Source organism: Parasteatoda tepidariorum, chromosome 10, assembly GCF_043381705.1.
Source record: "Parasteatoda tepidariorum isolate YZ-2023 chromosome 10, CAS_Ptep_4.0, whole genome shotgun sequence".
NCBI classification, from domain to species: domain Eukaryota; kingdom Metazoa; phylum Arthropoda; class Arachnida; order Araneae; family Theridiidae; genus Parasteatoda; species Parasteatoda tepidariorum.
In genome coordinates, this window is record NC_092213.1 from 51,725,661 (window position 1) to 51,749,687 (window position 24,027).

At 30.1% G+C, this 24,027-nt stretch overlaps 1 protein-coding gene across 2 annotated transcripts in view; it reads left to right on the plus strand.

Moving 5' to 3' along the window:
* The window catches only part of LOC107441156 (myosin heavy chain 10), a 100,302-nt gene that overhangs the window by 20,928 nt on the left and 55,347 nt on the right, over window positions 1-24,027 (plus strand). For both annotated transcript variants that reach the window (XM_071187215.1, XM_071187214.1), the window contains exon 2: window positions 22,434-22,590. In XM_071187215.1, coding sequence (XP_071043316.1) covers window positions 22,434-22,590 — 157 coding nt within the window. The remainder of the gene's footprint in view (window positions 1-22,433; window positions 22,591-24,027) is intronic.

Below are 24,027 nucleotides of genomic sequence, written 5' to 3' on the forward strand. Positions count from 1 at the left end.
TGTCTCATGTTAAGAGAAATAACAGCATTCATTTCTTGACACATTCCATTTGTTTTTATTTACGAGAATATAGTTTAATGTTTGCTGAATGTTTCAACATATCTTAAATATTATGTATGAGATGCCATTAATAATTAGTTGACGTTTGGAATGATTCTAGTTATCTGCAAACGATTTTTAAAAAAGAGTGATTTGAAAAGTTTGCATTCATTGTTAAACAAGAATCTCCGCCATTTGCATCCGATATTAATGGATGATTTAATTATTAGTTGTGTTTTGGAACAAACCTAATTCAAACCGCAAATAATTTTAGGCAAAGAAAAAAAAAGTTATATTTAAAGATCGTCATCCCCATTATATTGTCGAAGTAGATAATGATTCGTTTAGTAATTGCAGGTTAACACACGATTTAGAAAAAAATTCCTATTTTAAAAATTTTTTTCAAGATATTTGTTCTCTTAAAATACTTTGTTCATTATAAATACAAAAATGCTTCCAATCATATCGATTGACAAATTTCTTTTTCCCATTTTAAATAAAAAAAATAATTATTTGACTTTTTTTTTTCATTCTAGATATTTTTTTTAAAAAATATATTATACAGGGCGTGCGAATTTTCCATTCTGAATTCAATTAAATGTTCCAACCATTAAGTGTCAGTGTAACAAATACCTTTTTAATATAACCATTGTAAATATTTGACGAAGAGTCAAAGTTGAATTCCTTGTCTAAAAAAAAAATTTTTTTTTGAAGTCAAGGAAATAGATATTACGCAATAAAAGCAACAACCGCTCTTCCAACTTTGACAAGGCGTTTAACGAAGCGTGTTTGCAACGGAAAAAGTAGTCTTCAACCGGATGCGTAAGTGTTTTACACCTGCACTAGATTTAAATTTTTCTTCTTTGTAACAGTTTTGGGGTTTTCGTAAGTGTTTTAATACTGGTGTTTTTAGCATGCAATTTTTAACTTCTTAAAAAAAAAAAAGGAACTTCATTTAGTTTGGCGTAAGGCCAAAAACATAATCAAAATTGTTGATATCTTTAAACATATTAGTGCAAAGCAGGAAGTGTCTTTTATGAATGTTGGAATTGCCAGAAAAGAAAGTTAAAAACTTACTTAAATAAATAAATGGATTTGTTACTTTTACTTTCATCGAATAATGTTCTCCACGTCTTTGCCTCCTTTCAACTTCAGTGATAACAGCTTTTGATCGACATTTTTTTAATTCATACATCCATTTTAAAAAGCAACTCGTTAAGTAAAGAAAAAAAAGAAGCTTTGACGAGTGTTTTTTTTCTTCTGGAAATCTGTTGTACCCAATCGCGTGTTTACGTTTGTTTTTCTTTATTTTAAGTGAAGTTTTATTTTTGTTTATTTCTTTTTATAAACGTACAAAAAATAGTGGGCGAAAATGTCAGACAGCTAGTTCGTTTTGCGGTGCTAGATTTGTCTCCCTGTTTCTCTTTTTGTTTTAATTGAGATTTTACAGATGTTTTTGGAGTAATGTGTATAGTTTTCTAACTTAGTTAAATTAATGTCGAATCTTAAAAATTTCATATTTCCTAATATACCTCAACATTTATTTATTTATTATTATTATTTTCTTTTTGAAAATTTTTTACGGGCATTTCTTATAAATCAAATCTGCTAGATTTTAACTAGGTATACATATATATTAAAATAATTCCCAGATTTTATAAGTTTTAAAACTGAAGTTATCTTGTTTACCAGTATTCCATATTAATCTGTGTATTTTAGTTTCAAAAAGATTGAAATTGTCAAATAATTACCAAGATCGGTTAAAAATATGGTTATGTTTATCGGTTAAAAATAATTATATCTACTAGACATAAGTTTAACTCCTTGTTAACACACGTTAATTTAACAGAAATAAAGCACAATAACTAAACTATAACAGAAATAATCAGCGGTCCTATATCGGACACACATAAGACAGCTACGGCAAATTTATAATGTCAGTCGGACTTAGTAGAGCAAGGATTGCGTCCCTTAGTGCCATGTCCACGTTTAACTTAAGATAGCATGCATCCTAAATGCCATATTGAAGTTTCCCACTTGAATATAATGCGTCCATGTCATTTAACGAAATTCAATGTGTGATAAAATACTAATTCGATTTTATTACTTCATATGATCATGAAGCTCTACACTGAAATATAATAAAGGATTTGAAAGCCTCATTTGTTGAATATCCGATTCAAATTTAACATAAAACATAAGATTTAAAAAGGTGGAAGTATAGGACATAAAGGGTATTTGTGCATTGGACCTTGAATAATAAAATTAATTTGTTTTTACCAAAACTAAATGTATTTTTTTAACTCGTGAAGTTCAAGTTTTGACTACATTGAATCGATCACGTCCAAGTTGCAAGGTACGTAAAGTTTCTTTCATATGGAATAACTATGTGAAATTGAGAATCGTTCATTGATTTTAAGAATTTTCATGTATGTAGAAAAATCGTCCGCAATTGGCGATTTATTTAAAGAAGTATTTAGGCTATTTATTGGAGATCCAGACAATTTTTATCAGCAGGATAATATATATAGTTAAAAAATAAAATTTATTTTATGGTTATGAAATACAGCATGAAACACCGGTGTCATTTTTTCTCCGTTAAGGGTAAAAGCGTCCAAACACGGCTCGTTTTCGAACAATAATTTTTCAAATTTGCACTTATTGAGAAACGTTCATCATTGAAATTTCGTCTTTTTTTTTAAAATTTTATTATAATTTTTTTAATTTTTATGTTTTATTTTTTTTTATCAGCTATTAATAAATTTTTGAATATGAATGGAAAAAAAATTTTTTTTTTCAGAGTACTTTTTTAGACTTTATATTTTAGTACAAATATAATTCCAATTATATAACAGATTTTTTTTAGAAACTTTTAGAATGTTCTTTTATAATAAAAAAAATACTGGCATATATTTTTACTTGTAATTAGAAAGTTAAAAGAAAAATTTATAAAAAGGAACATCGGACGGAGTCCCATCTGCGTCAACAGGTTAAGCACTCAAACTGTGGCTTATTAATTTTTTTCTTGACGTAAGACGTTCGAAGATGATAAAAAAAAAAACCGCTAATCCTGTTCCGTAAATGAGTCAAATTAGGGAATCCCTGTCCTACTTAAATTCTTGCGTTTCACCTTGGCAATGGAAAATAGTTTTCTATTTAACACCAAATAGTTTTTTTAAAAACTTTCCTAGAAACCTGTAGAGGAATCCGACATTCCATTGCGTGCATTGAGCAGAATAATCCATTGAGTATGACCTTTGGCGCAATAAAATGAAAAGCGTGGTGAAACTATAACAATAAATTTCATTTCAAAAAGCTAGGGATTCGCCGTAAATTTGTTGAAGGTGAAGAAAGAAGAGGAAAACAATTCTCAAATTCCGAAACCGGAAATTTCCCATCGCTTCGTCATGTCCTATCTTTTTAACTTCCGTTTGTCTGTTCAGCTGTCCTGGTTAGTGAATGTTTGCTGCTCATTATAAAAAGGAATCCAGTCAGACCATATATGGAAAAGGCATTTCTATCGGTCTCATTTGAATATCTTAAGAACTGCTTACTCTCTTTGATCGGCTATGTGATATTGGAGGAATGTTAGGATTTTTCAAATTGTTTAGGTATTTTCTAAAAGAAATACAGCTGCCATTAGAAAAAAGAAATATATTTTTGTTAATTTTGCATAACTTGCAGTACTCACTAGTTCCTTAAAAATAATTATTTTAAGTTCGCTTCGAATTATGATCCTTAATTTGGTACTTTTCCATTTCGCCGGCGCAAGTTAATTCTATTATACAGGGTTATTCATAATTTCCTCCGCCTGTAAACGCCATTTTTCATTACTACAACTGGCTTCAGTGGTACATGTTTCTGCCATCTACCGACAACTGCTTAAATTAAAACTTTAATACTTTCGGAATAATTTCATATGTTCTTTTTTGTCATATTCGTCTTTGTTTTTTTACGATAACGCTTCGAAAACCCGGAGGGAATTATGAATAACCCTGTATATATATTAAATGTCCGTTACTCTTAAAAAAAAAAAAATTAAATAACTTGCGGCGCACAGTGACTTTGCATTGGCGACGTAATCGGCTGCTGTGATGAAATGAGCAAGTATCCTTAATTTATAAAACTAAAAATTTTAAGTTGCATTTTTTTTATTTTATTTCTCTACAAGTGTCAAATTATGAGGCTTAGGGTATAGAGCGTTTGTCCCAATGAGGTGACTCTTGTTCGAATCCTAGCGATGGCTTATTGATACGAATTCTGCTTCCGGCTCGCACTTACCCACATTACTAACATAAGATATCCTCAGTGGTAGGCGGATCATGGGTTAGAATCCCCTTGCCGATAATCTAATCGTGGAAGGTTTGCTTGGTTAACATTAATGCGGGTTAGTTCCATCAAAAAGTTCCACGAAGGCTAGTTTATCCAATGCTTGATCCAGGAGTTCCCTTGTCTTCTGGGATGGGTTCAAAATCACAAGGCTACGGAGTTGAGCATTGATAGTCGTGAACTCAGAATTAGGTCGGCTGTTCAACGCTGGTTTTGGACCATCCTGAATAACTTATGATCTAATCATCTTCACGTTCTAGGAATAAATCTTAATGGTTCGAGGGCTGGGGACCATAAATATGCTAATTAATGAGTGCAGACGATATTTTAAATTGCAATTTTTGACACAAAAACGTTTTTTCTCTGAATTCGTTCTTTCTCGACGGATTCATGATTGCCACAAAATGTAGGGGATATCCGCAATCTGAGAAATATGGTCCCTATAGTTTGGTCAGGAGAACGGTCCCACGTTTAGTCTCCATAATTTTAATTTTACTTTGTGCGCATTTCGCCATATCACGAAACATTTTAAGCGGATTGAAATATTTTTTGCACACAATTGGGTATACTATAGCCTACGTCACAGATCGTGTTAATCCTACTAAATTTAACTACAGGGTTCCCACGGTCCTTGAGAGTCCTTGAAAGTCCTTGAATTTTTTTTTGCTAAATTTAGGTCCTTGAAAGTGCTTGAAAAACGTCTTAGGTCCTTGAAAAACTTGATAGGTCCTTGAATTTGTCCAATACTGCCGGCGGCCCTTTTTATAAAACACCCGCGGATCTTTCTCGTTCTTTCTGTTTTGTTCCCGAGCTCTCTCACGTGGTTTTTAACGCCACCGTTTCTAACCGGGCCTAGCGTCTTGGTGTCTGCCAAGCGCGCGGAGCACAGCAGACAATCAATGCGTTCGGGGCGAGACTCCACTTCATCTTCTGTCGCATATGCTTAGATCTTCTTTTTTCTTATCGAAACTGGAATACTCTCGAATTTCGTAACAATATGTACCTTGTAGTTTTCAATAAATTTGCCGTTTTACCATCCGCACTTGTCCTTACGTTTGCGTCATTTCAAAACTTTATTGTAAAGCGTATTCGCAAAGGCACGGCTTCGTATTTGTGTTATGTAGTTTAGACTAGTTATGCCTGGGAAGTGCTATTTTAATCCCCAATGGATGGATAATCAAGCTTATAAAGAATGGATTTTATCGATGCCCGAAAAGAAGTTCAGAGCCAAGTGCCGATTATGCATGAAGGAGATCGATATCGCGAAAATGGAAGAATCTGCTCTGAAATCACACATCAAAGAAAGGTAAAACAAAAAAGCAGTCTCATGCCCTGAGTTCTCTTTTTCCAAAGACATCAACATCTAATTCATCTGGTGTAAATACTCCTTCAACATCGTGTGCCCCATGTGAAACAGAAACTTTAGTGGCCGAGGTAACATTGTCTTCTTATCTGGTCAAAAGGAATGTGCTTGATGCTGAAATTCTCTGGAGTCTGAAGTGCATCACTAGTAATTATTCATGTAACTCCTGTGAAGGGATTAGTAAATTGTTCTCCAAAATGTTTGCTGATAGCTGTATAGCGAGACAATTTTTTTGTAGTGCCACAAAGTGAGCCTATTTGGGCTCCTTTGGATTGGCACTATACTTCAAAGGGATTCTTATAAATGAGCTGAAGAATGTTGATTGCTACACTGTACTCTTTGATGAGACGTTAAATCAGTCTCTACAATCTAAGCAGATGGACATTATGGTAAGGAATTGATAATAAAGTTTGCACTAAGTATCTTACCTCCCAATTTATGGGTCATGGAACTGCAGAAAATATTTTGTCCTCTTTTTACAAATGCATGGATGATGGTTAAAAGCTCTCTAAAATACTTCAATTATCCATGGATGGACCCTATGTCAATTGGAAATTCTATTAGAAGCTTCAGTGTGAATTAAAAGAGAAATATTCCCACCAGGTCATATTCATTGGCAGTTGTGGATTACACATAACGAATAATGCTTTTAAACATGGTGAAAATGGGATATGTTCCTTCTAATTTTTATTTTCAGAAAGAATTGTTGCTGCATAACATTTAGAGAAGGTTGTGTAAATTATGGATGAATAATTTCAGAAACGATGTTTAATAGAGGAGAGGAGGGGGTTATGGAATAGTCATGGAATATGGAATACCTAAGATTTAGCTCTGTCTTTCATGCAGCCTTCACATGGAAATACACAGGATTAAAGGATTTCACCATTAACACCTCATTACCATTAGTTATAGATTGTGCTGAAAATGATTTTGTGAATTAATATGTAAAACCAGTAGGGTTGTTTTTAAAAAAATATAAATTTTAGTCCATAATACATATACTCTCTTCTCTCTATATAGGCAAAGCATTTAGGTATTATATTTGAAATTAATTATTGCCACAACAAGCATTGTTGCTTCTAGTAAAATAGAAGAGAATAATTTTTAAAATTGGTCTTAGATTAAGGTCCTTGAAAATTTTGTTGAGGTCCTTGAAAAGTCCTGGAAAGTCCTTGAATTTCAATCTCATCATAGAGTGGGAACCCTGAACTAGTAAACAGCATTTTCTGCGAACCTGATTTCTAGCAACAAGTAAAAGCATCAAACGAAGTGTCGTGTTATAAGTCGCTACTCGCCAGGTTGGAATTGTATTAGTCTAGTTCCTTTGGAAATAATTTATATTGTTGTTTTATCAAAGTTTATGAATTTAGTAAGCATATTTAAAACTCAGTTTATTAATTAAACTAAAAGGTAAATGTTATTCCTAGTAAGTGGAAGTAGTTGTGCTTTTTTCATATTATACCCAATTATAAAATTTGTTTAGCCAAGGATAATTCCATGCAAAAAATAAATGTTAGTGAGTATTTATTATTTTATTCAATAATAGTCGAAAAATTTTTGAATTGTAAGGTAAACAATTTTTTACATTATTTTAAAGAATTTATTTTTAAAAGGCAAAATGTAAAATTTGATTTCTCACAAACTCTTCAACCTATATCGCTCAAATTTTGTACTTTGAAATTAAAAATTGTGTTCTTTAGAATAATGTAAAAAACTGTATGCCTTACAATTCAAAATTTTTTCGATTGTTATTGAACAAAATAATAAATATGTACTAAAAGTTATATTTTGCATGAAATTATCTTTGGATAAACGAATTTTATAATTGTGTGCAGAAATTTTGAATTCGCTTAGAATCTTTTCGATATATGATGAAATACGCAAAAAGTAAAGTTGACATTAATGGAACCGTCCTCCTGATCAAACTATTGGGACCATATTTCCCACATTGCTACCCCGGTATTTTGGGGGTCAAAAATCCGAATTTGTCTGGGAAAAAAATGATTATTTAGAGAAAGTATGCTTTTGCTCCTTATTTTATAATTTAAAATATCGTCTGCCCTAATTAATCATATTTGAGGTCACTTTTTGAACCTTTAAGATTGAGTCCTAGAATGGGAAAATCCGATCATTAGATTAAAAGTTATTCAGGGTTATTCGTTATCTATTTTGCACACTGTTGTAATCTTCTGCATAATTCATAAAAAATATTTATCCTTTTCAGTTCTTTCTGCATACAAAAATGTTTGCTATTATTATGGTTTTCGCTAATATTTTATGCATGAAAAAGAAAGCTAGATGAAATTATGTTTATTGAAAAATGTATCGGTTGGGGTAAACCAGGGGTCTGTCTAGACAAGGTCCGTTTTTGTAAAATTGTTAAAAAATTACTCGTAATTTGTGAATATAAAAAACGTTTAGTCACATTCTTTCAACCAGGGTCCGCTTTTGTGAATTTGTGCAAATAGGGTCCTTTATTGCAAAAAAACTTTTTCAAAGAGTTTTTAAATTGTAAAGACATACAAGATTACTGTATAATTATAATTAAAAAAATAAATTTAAAAAAATAAACAGCAATTGCAGCTACTAAATTAGCGATGCAACCTATAAATATTTGGTATTTAGCCAATACTGCTGAACTCAGAATATTCATTTCGGACGAATAAATGAAGAAGTGTCTTCCGAAGACAGAATTGTGAAGGGTCCGTTTTTACGGAAAGATAATTTGTGAAGGGTTCGTTAACGGACCCAAATTTCTTCTAAACAGACCCCTGGGTAAACCAAAAATGAAAAAATAAAATTTTATTAAACGAAACAGCATTGTTGCATAATTCCAATTAGCACTATTAAAACAACAAAAAATAAAATTTCATTTGTATGCTAATATGCTTTCTTTAAGTACTTGCTTTTATGACAAGCTAGTACACCCAAATGGTTGCGCTGGTGTATGTGGGTTGTTAGAAAAGGAGTGGATGCCTTTTAAAAGCTACTTCTTTCTACCAATTTGAATTAATATCAAATTTTTTAACGCTGTTGCGTACTTATTTACTGGGATAGCGTGGTCTGTAGGCGATTTTTTACACGGTACTTCATGCTGTTGCATTTATTGAAAGCTATTCGAACTGAATGCCTAAATAGACTTGAGTTACGTGCGATATGCGTGAGGTCTATTAGCTGATAATTCCATGGGTGTTACGGAAACTATCACCGAAAAATGCATGATTATAAGTATGGGCACGGATGTTATTTTTATTTACTTGTTTGCGTTTTATTTTTAAACTTTGGGTTTTACGATGCTTTCTGCAGTGGTAGGTGTATCTAAATGTATGGGTCTCTCTACTCTAATTTGGTGCTCTGATTCTTTGAACTTGGGAGTTCTTTGAAGGCGTGTCGCCAAATTTTTATGCAAAAATAGAAATAAATTTCTTTAAGAAAAAAAATAGTTTATATCAATTCTATTATAGAGCAGCTATTTAAAATTTTTAATGGCTGCGGAACCCTAAGTAGTCAAGTTTCTTCCAACGGAACCCCGACTTCATAATTGTGTACATATTTACCATTAAAAGATTACTTTATTTTGACTTTTAGATTTTTTACTTAATAATATGAATGAGATTTTTTTATTTATCGTTAACCTTAAATTAGGTTGTTTTATGTTCGTTAGTTGAATTCGCAGTCTTAAAGATTAATCTAATCTAACTAGAAATTAGTTTTTATTTTGCTATAAAAAACTGTTACGAATGTTTAAAATCATTATTAGGGAAACATATTTCTTTATTAAAGAATTCAGTTATTTTATTTTGATTTGAAAAGCTCTATGTAAAAATACATTTGCATGTTTTTATAAATGCATGGCCTTTTTATAATTTTTTATAATTGTTGAATATAATTTTGAATTTTAAAAAAATTAAAAAAAAAAATGTTTTTTTAAAAAAAAAGTCTTAACTCTCAGAGCCGCTTAAATCCTAGAGATACACGGAACACCATTATTTGGAATTCGCTGTTATAGAGAACTGTTATTTTCATTATTGACTGTTGATTAATTTTCATTATTAACTGTTCCGTTGATTTTGGGTTCCAGGAAGAAGAAAAATTGGAAATCCTTAATTTAAAGAACGCCGATAGCTTGTTATTTTATTATTATAGAGATTTTATGTTTTTGTAGAAGTAAGATTCTAAAATTATCAAATACTTCCCTAACTGTCATATTTAAATTTATGTAAAGTGTGCATTGGTTAGCATTTCATTTTGATTTAATACTTATGTTTTCAATCATAAACAGTTACTATTTTTTAGTTTTTTTTTTTATTTCTACTTCCGCTTCACAAACAACGCGTTGTCTTTCAATCGAGTTCAAATTTCCAACATCTTTTATTAAGGAAATTTATTTTTCGACTCAATTTCTTTGAAAATTTCTTTTTTTATCATTCTTTCACGAATACATTTTCATTTCAAATGAAATCATTACCATCATATATGAATCATTCTCAGAGTAAGGTTGATTTCCTTTTACTAAATCAAGTTTGAAAAAGTAGAAGAATAAGTTAAGATAGTTTGTTGTTTGCATGACTATTTTAGGCTGCATTTATTTTTTAATATTTTTTTGTTGAGTGTCTAGTCATCGCTTTAAATTTTACGTGCTGCATGTATGTTTATAAGCGAGAACACTGTAAAAAATGGATATTCCACAGGGGTCTGTTTGGAAGAAATTTGGGTCCGTTAACGGACCCTTCCCAAAATATTTTAACTTAAAAACGGACCCTTCACATAATGATTTTTCTTTTAATTGAACCCTTCACAAATTTGTTTATCTTCATTATTGTTTTGTTAATCGAATAAACCCTTCCCGGGGGGGGGGAAGAGAAAGACAGGTGTAAACGAATTAAGTTTTGTCTTCGGCAGGCGATTCTTCCATTATTCATCCGAAATGAATATTCTGCGTTCAGCAGTATAGGCTAAATACCAAATATTTGCATTTTGCATCTCTAATTTAGAAGCAGTAATTGCTGTTCAGTTTTGAAAATTTAGATTTTTTTAATTATAATTTTACCGTGTTGAGCATAATCTTGTATCTATTTACAATTTAAAAACTCCTTGAAAAAGTTTTTTGCAATGACAGGACCCTATTTGCACAAATTAGCAAAAGCAGGACCCTGGTTGAAGGAATGTGACTTAAGTTTATTTTACATTCTCAAATTACGACTAATTGTTTCACAATTTTACAAAAACAGGACCTTTCATAAAATGTTTAGACAGACCCCTGATAACCCAACTTAAAGCTTATGAGAAAATTTTATTTTTCAAACGTCTCCTTCAAACAGACTAGTTGATTTTTAGGATTGGAGGCAGAAATGGCCTCTTTCACCCACTGTCAGAATTTCACTGCATTAGGCAACAGACAAACATATTATTTTTTATACATAACTTTTTATTATTCACATTTTTTAACAACGTAGATGCTATTTTTCTTGTGTAAGTCTGTTTCCATTTCATCACTTTCCTCCTGATTAATTTTCCTTTATCTCTATTACGAACACTGTGGTAGATTTTTTTTTTCTGGTTTTCTGCGACTAACTTCCCTTGCACTAACATATTTTGATTTAAGATATTTTTAATTACAACAATTACTAATTTAAAGTAACAGAAACGTTGTGTTTACAGAAGAAAGTATAGAATAAAAATGTATAAAAAAACTTTAATGCAAAAGTAACTTTTTTTTTTAAATTTTAATATTATAGACCATATTTTCGCATTTCGTAGGCAGAAAAATGCACCAATTATTTCCTCTTTTTCGAATTTTGAAATTCACTACTCAAATTAAAGATCTTAAATAAATTAAACGATAATAAATTAAAATTCGTACATAAATTAAAAATCATGAAATCCGTGCAGTAACTTCCAAAATAAAAATCAAGAATAGCACGAATAGGACTAAAAAAAAGATAGGTAGTCAAATAAGTGTATGTAAAATATAGTGTTCTTTAAAGGAAAGGAAAAAAATGAAAGAACATCGCTTCTAGTGCGAACTATCTTTTAAAAGTTTCGCGATTTCTGATTTTTTTATTTTATATTATTAATTTGAAATTCTAGCTGAAGCCAGTCATTACCGATTTTTTTTAAAAATCTGAAATGAGAATAGAAAAATCACACGGTTATATCTTTTCTCTCTGATGCGCAAGAAAGGCATCTTTGAAAAAATTTCTGTAGAAAAAAAAAACTCTTTTCGAAAAATTATGCAGCAAGGAAAATCAAAAATTTCCCCTTCCCGAATGAAAAATCTCTGCAAAAACTCTAACGTTCTGCGACAATATCGCCGTGTCGCCGCAATTCTGCCACGAGGATTACGATGTTACGGTAATACGTTCGTAAATCTACTGTTTATCAAATTTCCTTTTAATACAAACTTTTTGAATGATTTAAAATCATTGTGGTTAGACAGAACATAATTCTGAAACTCTTTTTAGAATCTCGTATCTATACTACAACTCAAATTCATCAGTAATNTGTTTTTGAAGGAACGATCACACTTACCTTGGATCTCTTTGGTTTTTCTATTCTTTATTTTAACAGTTTTTATTAAATGTAATTAGTTATTTCAGAAAGTTTCAGTTTGCAGGTAAGCACTTAGATTTTAATACTGAAGTTTCATGATTTGCTTTCATAGTATGTTCTAAAGTATTCGTTGACTTCTTAAAAACCCGATTACTGACATGACATGGCAGAATCGCCTTCCAAAAAACTTTGTATTTTGTCAAAGAAAAGGATATTAAGAGATTCTCAAAGAAGAAGAAGGGCCCAAGAAACATCTGTGGAACGTCGAAGAAGGATGGAACATGACCGAATTTCGACAAGCAATTCTAGAGCCCAAGAAGTATCAGAGAAACGTCAAAGATTAGAAGAGGTTTTCACCTAATGATGATTTCGAAAGCAACTTTTGTATTATGCTTTTACAATTTCTGAGGCCTTTTTAAAAAAAAATTTAAAAAAATCAAGTCTCCACCTGATATTTATATTATAGGTTAGATTACCATAGGCCTTAGGTTACCATAGGCCTTATGTTACCATACCAAAGTTACATCTTCAAACATCCTCAAGAGCTATAACACATCTGCAACAGAACTGGATATGAAGACAAAATTGCAGGACAGGAACACTTTAATTGTCCACTAATTTTCAGATTTCCTGCTATGTTTTAAAAAGCTTTATTTGTGAAAACCGTTAGCGTGGCGGACAGCTGGCCGCCTTTAGCGGCTAGTACCAAATATTTGTATGTTGCATCGCTAATTTAGAAGCAGCAATTGCTGTTTATTTTTGAAAATTTAATTTTTTTAATTATAATTTTACGATGCTGAGCATAACCTTGTATCTATTTACAATTTAAAAACCCCTTGAAAAATGTTTTTGCAATAACTGGACCCTATTTGCACAAATTCATAAAAGCAGGACCCTGGTTCAAAGAATGTGAGTAATTTTTTCACAATTTTACAAAAACAGGACCTTTCACAAAATATCTGGACAGACCCCTATTGAAGATTCGCGAAACTTTATTATTGATGAACGTATCTTGCGAGCGAACATTTTGTCAAAGTGACAAAATAACTATCTTCGCTTCTTCAGGGAAGCTAATTTTGTTTAAAGTAAAGATTAATTATTTGATTAATTATTTGATTAGAATTAATTATTTTAATTTCGTTATTTCATTTTTTTCCAGAAAAAAAAGAAGAAAAAAAATGTACCGCCTAATGTATCTAACTCTTCTTATTATGAGTATTGTTTCCATATTCTCTAAGGATAAAACAGAGGCAAAATTACACCCATGTCCGACGCGGGATTTGTACCAAGGATCTTTCTGGTCTAAGGCCAACGCTTTGATCACCATACTGCATTATTTTGTCATTTTATTTTCGATCGCGTAGTCTTCATCTTAGTTTTTTTTTCATTCTAGTTAATTTCCCACAAAGCTCTAAGATGAGGTTTGAGTTGAAAAATTTTCGCTGAAAACGTGATTTCGTGACGAATTGATTCTCAAAATTAACAAAATACAGTTTAAGAATAGCTGAATCGTCAAAATTGTGTTTTATTTCTGAGAGTGATACTTTAAAAAAAAAAACTAACGAGTTCCAATTTCTATTTACGCTTCACTTAAGCAGTGCGATTGTTTTTCAACCATGGCGAATTTCCGAGATCCTTCTTAAGTCAGAATTTATTTTTCAATTTAATTTCTTTTACTATTTTTGTGAATTTCTTTATATTCCTTTGACAATACGTTTACATTGCAAATGAGAAACCATTTTCATATGTGAATCATTTCCAGGATAAGGTCAATTCCCTTTTATTGAATCACTCTGTAAATGTAGGGGGAATAAGTAAAAGATTTTTGTGCAGATAAAACAGCTTGTTTGGGATGACTGTGTCAGGCTGCAAGCATAAATTTTTATAACATTTGTTGTTGAACGTTCCATTTTTCTTATTTAATGGTCGGAATCTTTTGTCGATTCTGTAAGGCGTTTTATGGGGCCTTGGATGAAAAAGAAATAATTTATTTAATCAAATCGAACTTTCATTGTTTTCTGTTGAGTGAAATTTTAATCTCAACTGGTTGCCAATAGAATTTGTTTCCGATCGCTGTTCGATTCTTTTACAAAGTTAAATATATTGCGGGCAATAAAAATGATTGATATATTGCCTTTTGTTGAAATATTTTCTTAAAAACAGGAGTTTAAAATAAATATTGTTCCAAAATAAAAAAAGATGCCTGTTGGTTGACCTAATTTAACTCTTTCAAACAGGAGTTTAAATAGAAACTTTCTGGTGGCATTTTGTAATTTTTGCGAACTTCAGGAAACGCTGTTATGCTTATTTACTTCTTTTTAAAGTGCTTGAATATTCTATTTTTACCGAGGAAATGATAACGATCATCATTCATTCTAACCAACTTGGTGTTGCTTTGAAAAATATTTCAAAAATAGAAATGTCGATTTCATGGGAGATGCTTATTTGGTTAAACACATTTCATTAAATATGTATTTTGATTTAATGTTTATATTTATAAATTAAATAGCCATGTATACTTGAACGTTTTTTGAAAATGGAAAAATTGATGGATTTTGATGCTCTTTTGAGAGACTGCGAGTAAAAATTCTTCGTTCGTATTATGGTAATTTACAATGTGCAATTTTGTGTAGGTGGTAAATCTAAGTTTTTTTTTCTATTAAAAATATTATGGTTTAAAATTTTTGCAATAGTTTTGTAATTAACTTTAAATTGCTCCAAAATTTTGTTTAATTTTATTGAACATTTTTAAAGTTATTGCAAAAAAACGTAATAAATTTTTTTTTAAATAAAAATATCCATATCTCCTTAAATATTTAAGTTTTACGAAATTTCGTGCAACTGTTGTATATAAAGACCAAAATAATTGTTATAAGTTACATTTTCGGCATAGTTTTCAAAAACACTTTTTTCCGTTTGTAATTTATTGTCGGTCCCTCAAAGTTTGAGGCTCAAACTTCTGAAACCTGTAAACGTCATCGATAAGTATGAGAAATCGTATGATCTAAACACTTCTAAATTCATAAAATCATTCTTTTTGTCGTGAGCAACTGCAATAAAAAAAATGGCTGAGCCGTGGTTTTTAAGGAGATAGAGCGTTCGCTTCTCAATGAGGTGACCCAGATTCAAACCCCAGTTGTGGCTGTTTGATACGAATTCTGCTCTCAGTTCGCTTAGACCACAGTGCTGACGTAAAATATCCTCAGTGATCGACGGATCATATGTTAGAATCTCTTTGCCGTCGGGCTAACCGTGTTTTTTCTCTCCATGTAACGCAAATTCGCTTAGGTTCCATCAAAATGTCCTCCATAAAGGCTAGTTTGTCCCATTGCTAAATTCAGAAGTTTCCTTGTTTTCTGGGTTGGGTGCAAAATTACAAGGTAATGGAGTTGAATATTGATAGTCGTAAACTCAGAATTTTGTCAAAAATGGCTAAATTCCACTTTCTAAAACTAAGATTTTTAAACTTAGTACCATCAAAAGGGTAAAAAATGAATTTATTCTATTTTATTACTCGCAATGGAACAGCGATTGCGTTAACCATGATATCTCCACTTTGATTAGTGAGATAGACTTGTACATAATAAATTGAAGCATGGTAAAAAATTTAAATATTCTATTTTTTCCCCGGTCCTGTTGATATAATTGAAATAAATATTTCTTCTAAAAATTTTCCAATCTATTCAACGATTTGGCGTTAGTTCACTTCAATTTAAAATCTTAATGGGATAGTTGTTAAAAGATGCACCAATCACTGACTATTCAGTGACTACTAGTGCTCAATCATCAGCAATCAGGATCACTTAAAATGTTTTAGTTGAGTCATGAGTACGATATATATATATTACTTACCTGTATCGTTAAATCACTTTAAATGTGTTCGTGCGAGATCGCAGAGTTCTCTATCACCTTACTATGACATGAAATGCATACCAAATTGTCCAGTTTTACTGTTTGATTGTCCATCTTGTCTTTTTATCGAACATTGAAGTCGCATTATCAGTTAATCGTCACGTATCACTGAACCTGCTTGCAATAATTCTTTAAGAAGCTAGTTTGCTTTTCAAGCTATGGTCGAATCACAAGTGATTTATAAAATGGTGTATTTTTTTAAAGAAGAAATTAAATCTACTTTGATTTAGAACTAATTGTCAATTTAAAATGGAGTTTTGAGCTCGTAAAATAGATAGGTTTTCTGTTATTTTATTTTTGTAAAGGGATAGGATTAGCACTAAATCTTTTTGATAGCTCTCTGGTTTTAAATGGTTAATGGTAGCTCTCTGGTTTTAAATGGTTAATGGTAGCTCTCTAGTAAAAATAAGAACTCTAATTTTTCTTTGTTTAGAAAGTTTTTTTTTAATGCATGATTGGTGCATTTTCAGACAAATATTCGAAACTTTGAATAGCGAATCGTAGGAATCTTCATTCAAAATAATAATTCAAATTTAACAGTAAATTTTCATTCAAATTTAACTGTAAGATCTTAGCGATTTCGTTGATTTACAGGATTTAAGTTAATTAAATTAAATCTTTCAATGTTAAGCCTTTGACGTTGGTCTGTCTATCTTGATACGAACATAAAATAACTGTCTTGCGTTTCATTTTAGAAATACTTAAAAAATTCTCTGATCTGGCGATAAAAAGTTTTAGTGATAAGTTGCGCCCGAAAGATTCGAATACAAGAACTTCGTCAATAATCTTTTTTAGGGGTAATGTAATTTTGACCCAATCTATCACTGAAAATGTTTATCGCCTTTTTTAGAGAATTTAGACACAGGTGCCACTGATGCTTTTAATTTGACTGTCCTTATTATAATCGCCGTAATTATCAGAAGACACAATATTTTCGGAATCTGGCAGCAAAATGTTTTAGGACTCAAGAAGCCGTAAAATTATTAAATTTTTATATCAATTGATATTTGAGTTGTATAAGAATTGTAATAATTTTTTTTTGCCTTTCTCGTAGGAAATTTTTCATTTACTGTTCTTTTTACTGTAAATAAATTATACTCACATCTTTAATATTTAAATAACTTCTTGAACAAGTTTATTGAAATTAGTTTGAAGAACAATAAGATTTCTTAATGGTTTGTGAAGTTTTTCTTCTTTTTATTCATTTTTGGTTGGAGACAAGAAGCCGCTCAGAATTTCATGAGTGAATCGAAAATTTTTTTCACACGATTATAAAATCCATATAATTCCGTGCAAAAAATAATTTTCAATAATTTCTTTTACTACTTTAATAATATCCAAAAAATTTTTGAACTGAATTTTTTGTTTCTTCTTCTTAAAATATAATAATTTTAAATAATAAATTGAAAATGCGAACGAAATTGATCGAATAATTTTCAAAAATCAAGTTTTAAATGTACGACTTTTTAAAATTTGTTAACTTACCGATTCCACCGAAATTGTTCATATTTTGCAATTGACAAGCGTAACAAGTTGTGCCCTCCTATTTCAACGTAAATGCAACAGAATTAATCTCAGACAAAATTTTTAAAACAGCATTTCGTAGAGAAACTAGACAAATAAAGTATATTTGATCGCCTTAATGTCAATTCTGTATAAATTATGATCGAAATATATCATCACCAATTAATGGAAATTGAGTTACGAGTCTAAGAGTTACGTTTAGTATTATTTTTATTGTATATGTGCTTTGCAATCGCAAGATGTGTTGTAAAAGGATGAATTAGTTACTTAAAATATAAACAACTACGTAAACTAGATATTTTATTACCGAAATAATTTTTCTGGGTCAGAATCATAACACTTCATTAATTAACGCGTTTTTGTCTTCTCCATACATGGAACCCAGACTTTAAAAAAAAAAAAAAATTATAACACCATAAGTGCAGTTGAGAACGCTTTCTAAGGGTTTCAAATTTCGAATTCTAAGCGTTGCGACTAAATAAATCACTGCATTCTTTTTTTTTTTTTTTTTTGGCGGTAAATTAACAGTGTTGTGAAAGAGCATCAGTTGTTTTTTTGGCGAAAGTGGATCACTTCGTAATAAGCATTTTGATCCATATATGGTCACTGGCATCTTCTACATCTTAAGATGGTTCGAAGTTTTGAGTGGCAGGTGTCTGTGACGTAATCGATGGAACTTTTTTTTTTTCTTCTCTGTTGACGACTTAGATGGCTTGTAAATAAAAATGCTCAACATCCCGTAGCCCATAAAATCGTGGTTTTATAGTGGGAATAATTTCAACTTGATTGGAAGTTATATATTTTTTCCGAATAAATAAAATTACTTCGTTTATTCTAATGATGATCCTTCGGATTGCGAGTTGAAGTTGTTAAGTGATGCGTTCCATTTAAATTATATTAGTATCGGATTAGTTCTTACTGGGTACCTTTTTCCCTTCTGAATCATTTTAACAATTTTGAATTGTCATACACCTTTTTGCTATAGGTGAAAACAATAAGTAATTGAAATATTATTTAAATTTTGTAGATTTGCATTCTTCATTACCCTTGCAAATGGAGAGAGAGCTGTTTGTCCGAGTGTAATTATTAAATGTTTTTTTTTTATTTATTGATCTGGGAAATTTTTTTTAACAATACTGATTTCAAATCACTAACTATATTGCCCTAAGCGAAAAGTCACCATTGCAGAAGACAACTTTATTACGTTCGTAATGTTTATCATAATTATAAGGCAGTACTCTGAAAAACATTTTTTTTAGTTTACTGCAGCTACTTTGTTACAAGTTTAGTTAACTACAAAACTGCTTTGGAATTGTAGTAAGTTGTTCACTACTTAAAGGAGACTAACTTTTAACTTTTATGGTGAACTTAATTTACACCTATGCTCAAAACGGTTTTGAAAAACAAATTGCCTTGCATTAAGTATAAGGGAATAATTAAGAAATATTTATTCATGTTTTAAATGAGCCAGTTTGTTATTCCAAAATTTTTATTTTCCGTTTTTCATTTAGCCTTCAATTTTATTTTATACCTTTTCTGACAGCGAATATTTTAATTTAAGAAATGCAAAATTATCAAATACTTGCAATTTTTTAATTGCTTAATGCTCTTTTATTTCCTCTAAGAAATTAAGTACATCGAAAATACGCTCTCTTCCTTTGAAATAACATCAATGTTTCACGCATGTGCATTCGGGTGTGAAAGTGTAACCAAAGTGATTATCTATTTTTCGAAATGGCTAGTTTAAATGTTAGATATAACGTGATTTTAAATACGTAATTTCTGTTAACGCTCAGCTGCAGCCACAGAATCATTTTGTCAATCATTTTCATAGATTTGTACCCATCAAATTCGAAAAATTTGTTGCTTTAGAACTGTGCTTCTTTTCTAAACTAACGTTAAAAGTAATTGACAGAAATCGTTTTAATTTTTTTTTTTTTTTGTATCACACCTCGCACTTCGCAACTTTTTTTTAAAAATATATATATATATATATCACACTAGACTACAAACTACAAAAAAAGTAGCTATTACATTAGTTTCATTACTTGTTAAACTACTCCGATCACTGTTATTGGGTATGATAAGTTATTAGCTTTTATAATCATTTATAAGCATATGATACCCTATAAAAACTGGAGTTTACGAAAATTCGAGCCATGTTGCTTTGGATACGTACTTAGGATATTTTTAACAACAAGTATTGTAAGTTATTACATGATTAAAAACTTAATAGCTTCAAATTTATATTTTTGTAGCGAATGAAGTTTTGAATCAAGTTTCTTGCGATTCTTTATTTAAAGTACATATAACCTAATAAGGAGGAATAATAAAGTATAACCTAATAATATGAACCTAATAAAGAGGAATAATAAAGTATAACCTAATAATATGAACCTAATAAAGAGGAAAACCGAGAAGGGCAAAATTGGTGGTAGGCCTTAAGGTCGATGGTATAAAACTAATTAGTAATATATCTGTATAAATAGAGATTAAAAATGGTATGAAAATTAGAGATTTCGAGTTAGCGATTTAGTAATTTTCTAAACTCTATGCTCTGATGTAGCTATTTTTTATTCTTTTCTTTCGGAAATTGAAGTATTTTATGTTTGCAAGTTCTATTGCCCGTTTTCAACTTTCACCTTTGATTTTTATCATAATGGCTTTTTTTTTCTTTTTAAATTTTATTAACTTCATGAATATAAATGTCAATACATGGAATTTCTTTTCAATTGAACAAAAAAAAAAACTTTTTGAAACAAGTTTTTAAAGTTACTTATTGCTTGGAAAAGAAAATTCAACTCACTATAAAATATAGATATTGTTATTTTTCATTCTGTAGTTGATCGAAATCGATTATTTTAGAATAAAAATTCTTAAAATACAATTATTTCCGGAAACAAAATCTTTTATCTGTAATTATATGCTTGGTAGGATGTTTTTTTTCCTTCCTCTTTCTGTATAATTTCTACAAATTCTGCACAGTTTTTGTAAAGTTTTTTGCATCATTTTATCATTATTAAACCAACTCTCCCTCTAAATACCGAAACATTATTTAATGGTGGTTAAACACGCCAGTTCTTGAACTTCTGTAATTTTCATGAAGTCTTTGTGGCATTTTTTTCACACTTGCAAAGATTTTAATTACTCATATTAATCTCTTGTATTTTTGCCTTTAAAACTTAAAGAACGAAGTGCTGTTAACGTTGTAACTGATCATTAAGGCTGATAAATTAGGGCGCTTGTAGTTAATGGCCTACGCACGAATTAGAAATTTTAAATTTTTTTCTTTCTTTCCGAGATAGTGCCTTCTTTTTTAAGATTGATGTTTCTTTAAGTACTCTACCCCATCATTTTCGGAAATAAACTTTAATTTAAAAATTGAAACGAAAAGTTTCGAAGTTAATTGACTGTTTACATGTTTAGCACTGATGTATTGATGCATATTACGTTCTAATGTCGACGTGGATTTTCTTATGTCTTGGCAAGTGTAAGAAACTACGTTCGCAATATTATTTTATTCTTGTCAAATTCGTAGGAATTTATTTGCCCCCACGTTAAGTTTTAGTTACTGTTTTTTAATTTTTTTATTATTTAGTAAGGAGTAAAATAATGAATTGCCTTTTCAAAAAAAAAAAAAAAAAAAAAAAAAAAAAAAAAAAAAAAAAANACAATTTAGGACTTTTCCTCTACCAACTGTCAAAAAAAAAAAAAATAATAATAATAATAATAAGTTTTACCAGTTGTGATTTGAAAGGTATAAACTTCTAAGATAAACATAAACTTATTTTCTGCGTGCATTTTCAGGGGTCTGTTTAGAAGAAATTTGGGTGCGTTAACGGACCCTTCACAAAATATCTTTTCATAAAAACGGACTCTACACAAAATATTTTAACTAAAAACGGACCTTCACAAAATGATTTTTCTTTTAATCGGACCCTTCACAAATTTGTTTATTTTCATTATTGTTTTGTTAATCGAATAAACCCTTCCCAGAGGGGAAAACAAGAAAGTTTGATGTAAACGAATTAAGTTTTGTCTTCCACAGACGCTTCTTCCATTATTTGTCTGAAATGAATATTCTGCGTTCAGCAGTATAGGCTAAATACCAAATATTTGTGTGTTGCATCTCTAATTTTGAAGCATCAATTGCAATTTATTTTTGAAAATTTTATTTTTTTAATTATAATTTTACAGTGCTGAGCATAATCTTGTTATCTATTTGCAATTTAAATACTGCTTGAAAACATTTTCTGCAATAACCGGACCTTATTTGCACAAATTCACAAAAGCAAGACCCTGGTTGAAAGAATGTGATTTAACGCTTATTTTATATTTACAAATTACGAGCAATTTTTTCAAAATTTTTAAAAAAAAACCGGACCTTTCACAAAATACCTGGACAGACCCCTGCTTACCGATTGTGATCTGAAAGGTATAAACTTCTAAAAATAAATATAATCTTCTTTTCTGTGTGCATTTTAATTGCCCAACAGTGAAAAAAAAAAAAGCTGAAGAAAATGCGATAATCTAATTTAGTAATTGCTTTTTTAATTAGTACTTAACGCTTTTACTTCTGCTTTGGTCTTAGTTTTTAGGTAAAAACAACTTTTATGTACTTTGAAAAGCGTGTATTTCTTAAAAAAAAAATTTTAAATTTTATTTTCTTAATATTATAATTAATATTTATTTATGATAACTTGTTTATTTGCAGACGTATTCTGGACTTTTCTGCGTAGTTGTAAATCCATATAAAAAACTGCCCATCTACACTGAAAAAGTAATAGAGCTTTACAAAGGCAAAAAGCGTCATGAAGTACCGCCTCACATATTTGCTGTTACCGATGGAGCATACAGAAGTATGCTACAAGGTGAGTTATTTTATTAATTTAATTTTAAATTTCTTAAATACACAATTAGACAAATAGTTTATGGATCTCCATTGATATCTGAGATAAAGCGTATTAAATAAAACCCAATAAAAGTCGATCATATTTAGACTAAGTTAACGTGCCCAAAACTGAGACGTACGTTGCATATAAATTTATTTTTGGTGCAAATGATGTCGAAAAATTCCCCTCCTACCAATTTTCTCTTGTATGATCATATTTTGTAGCAAATGATAAATGAAGATTATTATTTACTTAAAAGAAAATAGAAATTTCTTTTAGTAATTTTTATTTTTCTACTCAAATATAAATAATAAACTCAAATATTAAAGTACGATCGCAATTGCCGCGATAATACTTATAGTTTACGCCGTGGTGATACGATCGCAGATCCGGCCTGGCTGTAAATTGTTTTAAATCTATTGATTGTTATTTGTGAGAAATTTATTTATATATTATTACTTTTTCTGTCGTTATTATTATTTATTTTTAACTTTGAGCTTTTTCGTTATTTTTAAAGCTCAACTATTTTGGCAAATATTACGCTAGAAAAAAATTTTTTTAAAAGAAAAATCAACAGGCGATTGCTTAAATGTTGTAACCAATCTCTAGTTAGGTCACATCATCGTGATTAAAATTGTGTAGCACCCAAGCCGAAAATGCCGTCTTATGCCGTTAGGGGCGCTCCAACTATTATGAACTGTTGATCCTCATGATAAGTACTAAATGCTATACGAGTTTGTTGCAACATTATTGCCCCCCCCCCTTTTTTTTTTTTTTTTTTTTTTTGAGACAGAGTTTNTTTTTTTTTTTTTTTTTTTTTTACATATAACGTTTTTAAACTTAAACAATTCAACAAAAAATAGATTAAAATTGTCATTTAAACGGAAAAAAATTAGCTTTAGGATCAAAATTAGATTTGAAATCTCCTCACCCGAATTAAGCAATATTAAATATTTGTATAAATGCAACACAAATTTTTCCACATGTTACGTAATTTAAAAAATGGTAATAATTTAATCACCGATAGTTATTGTAATTATCATTATTAATTAAATAAATAATTGTAATTAAAAATTTATTATTAGTATAATTTTCTCGAATGCCTGCTGAAAATTTTTAATTACCAAAACGCTGTTACAAAACAATACATATTATTTCTGTTCCTTGAGTGAAGTTCTTGTTAAACATTAGACTTGTTCAGACAGTTTTGTATTCTGTACTAATGTTTTTAACAGCAAACCGACCACAATAGCTGTAACCATTAAATCACAAAATTTCAATTGGTTTCATTATTATTTTTTAAATTTAAAATTATTTGCCTATTAATCTTAACCTGCTAGCCGCTGAATAAATTGTTCAACTCGTTTCACAATTTTTCTTCTTAGTTATAAGTAATATCATAACCCCTTGAGTAAT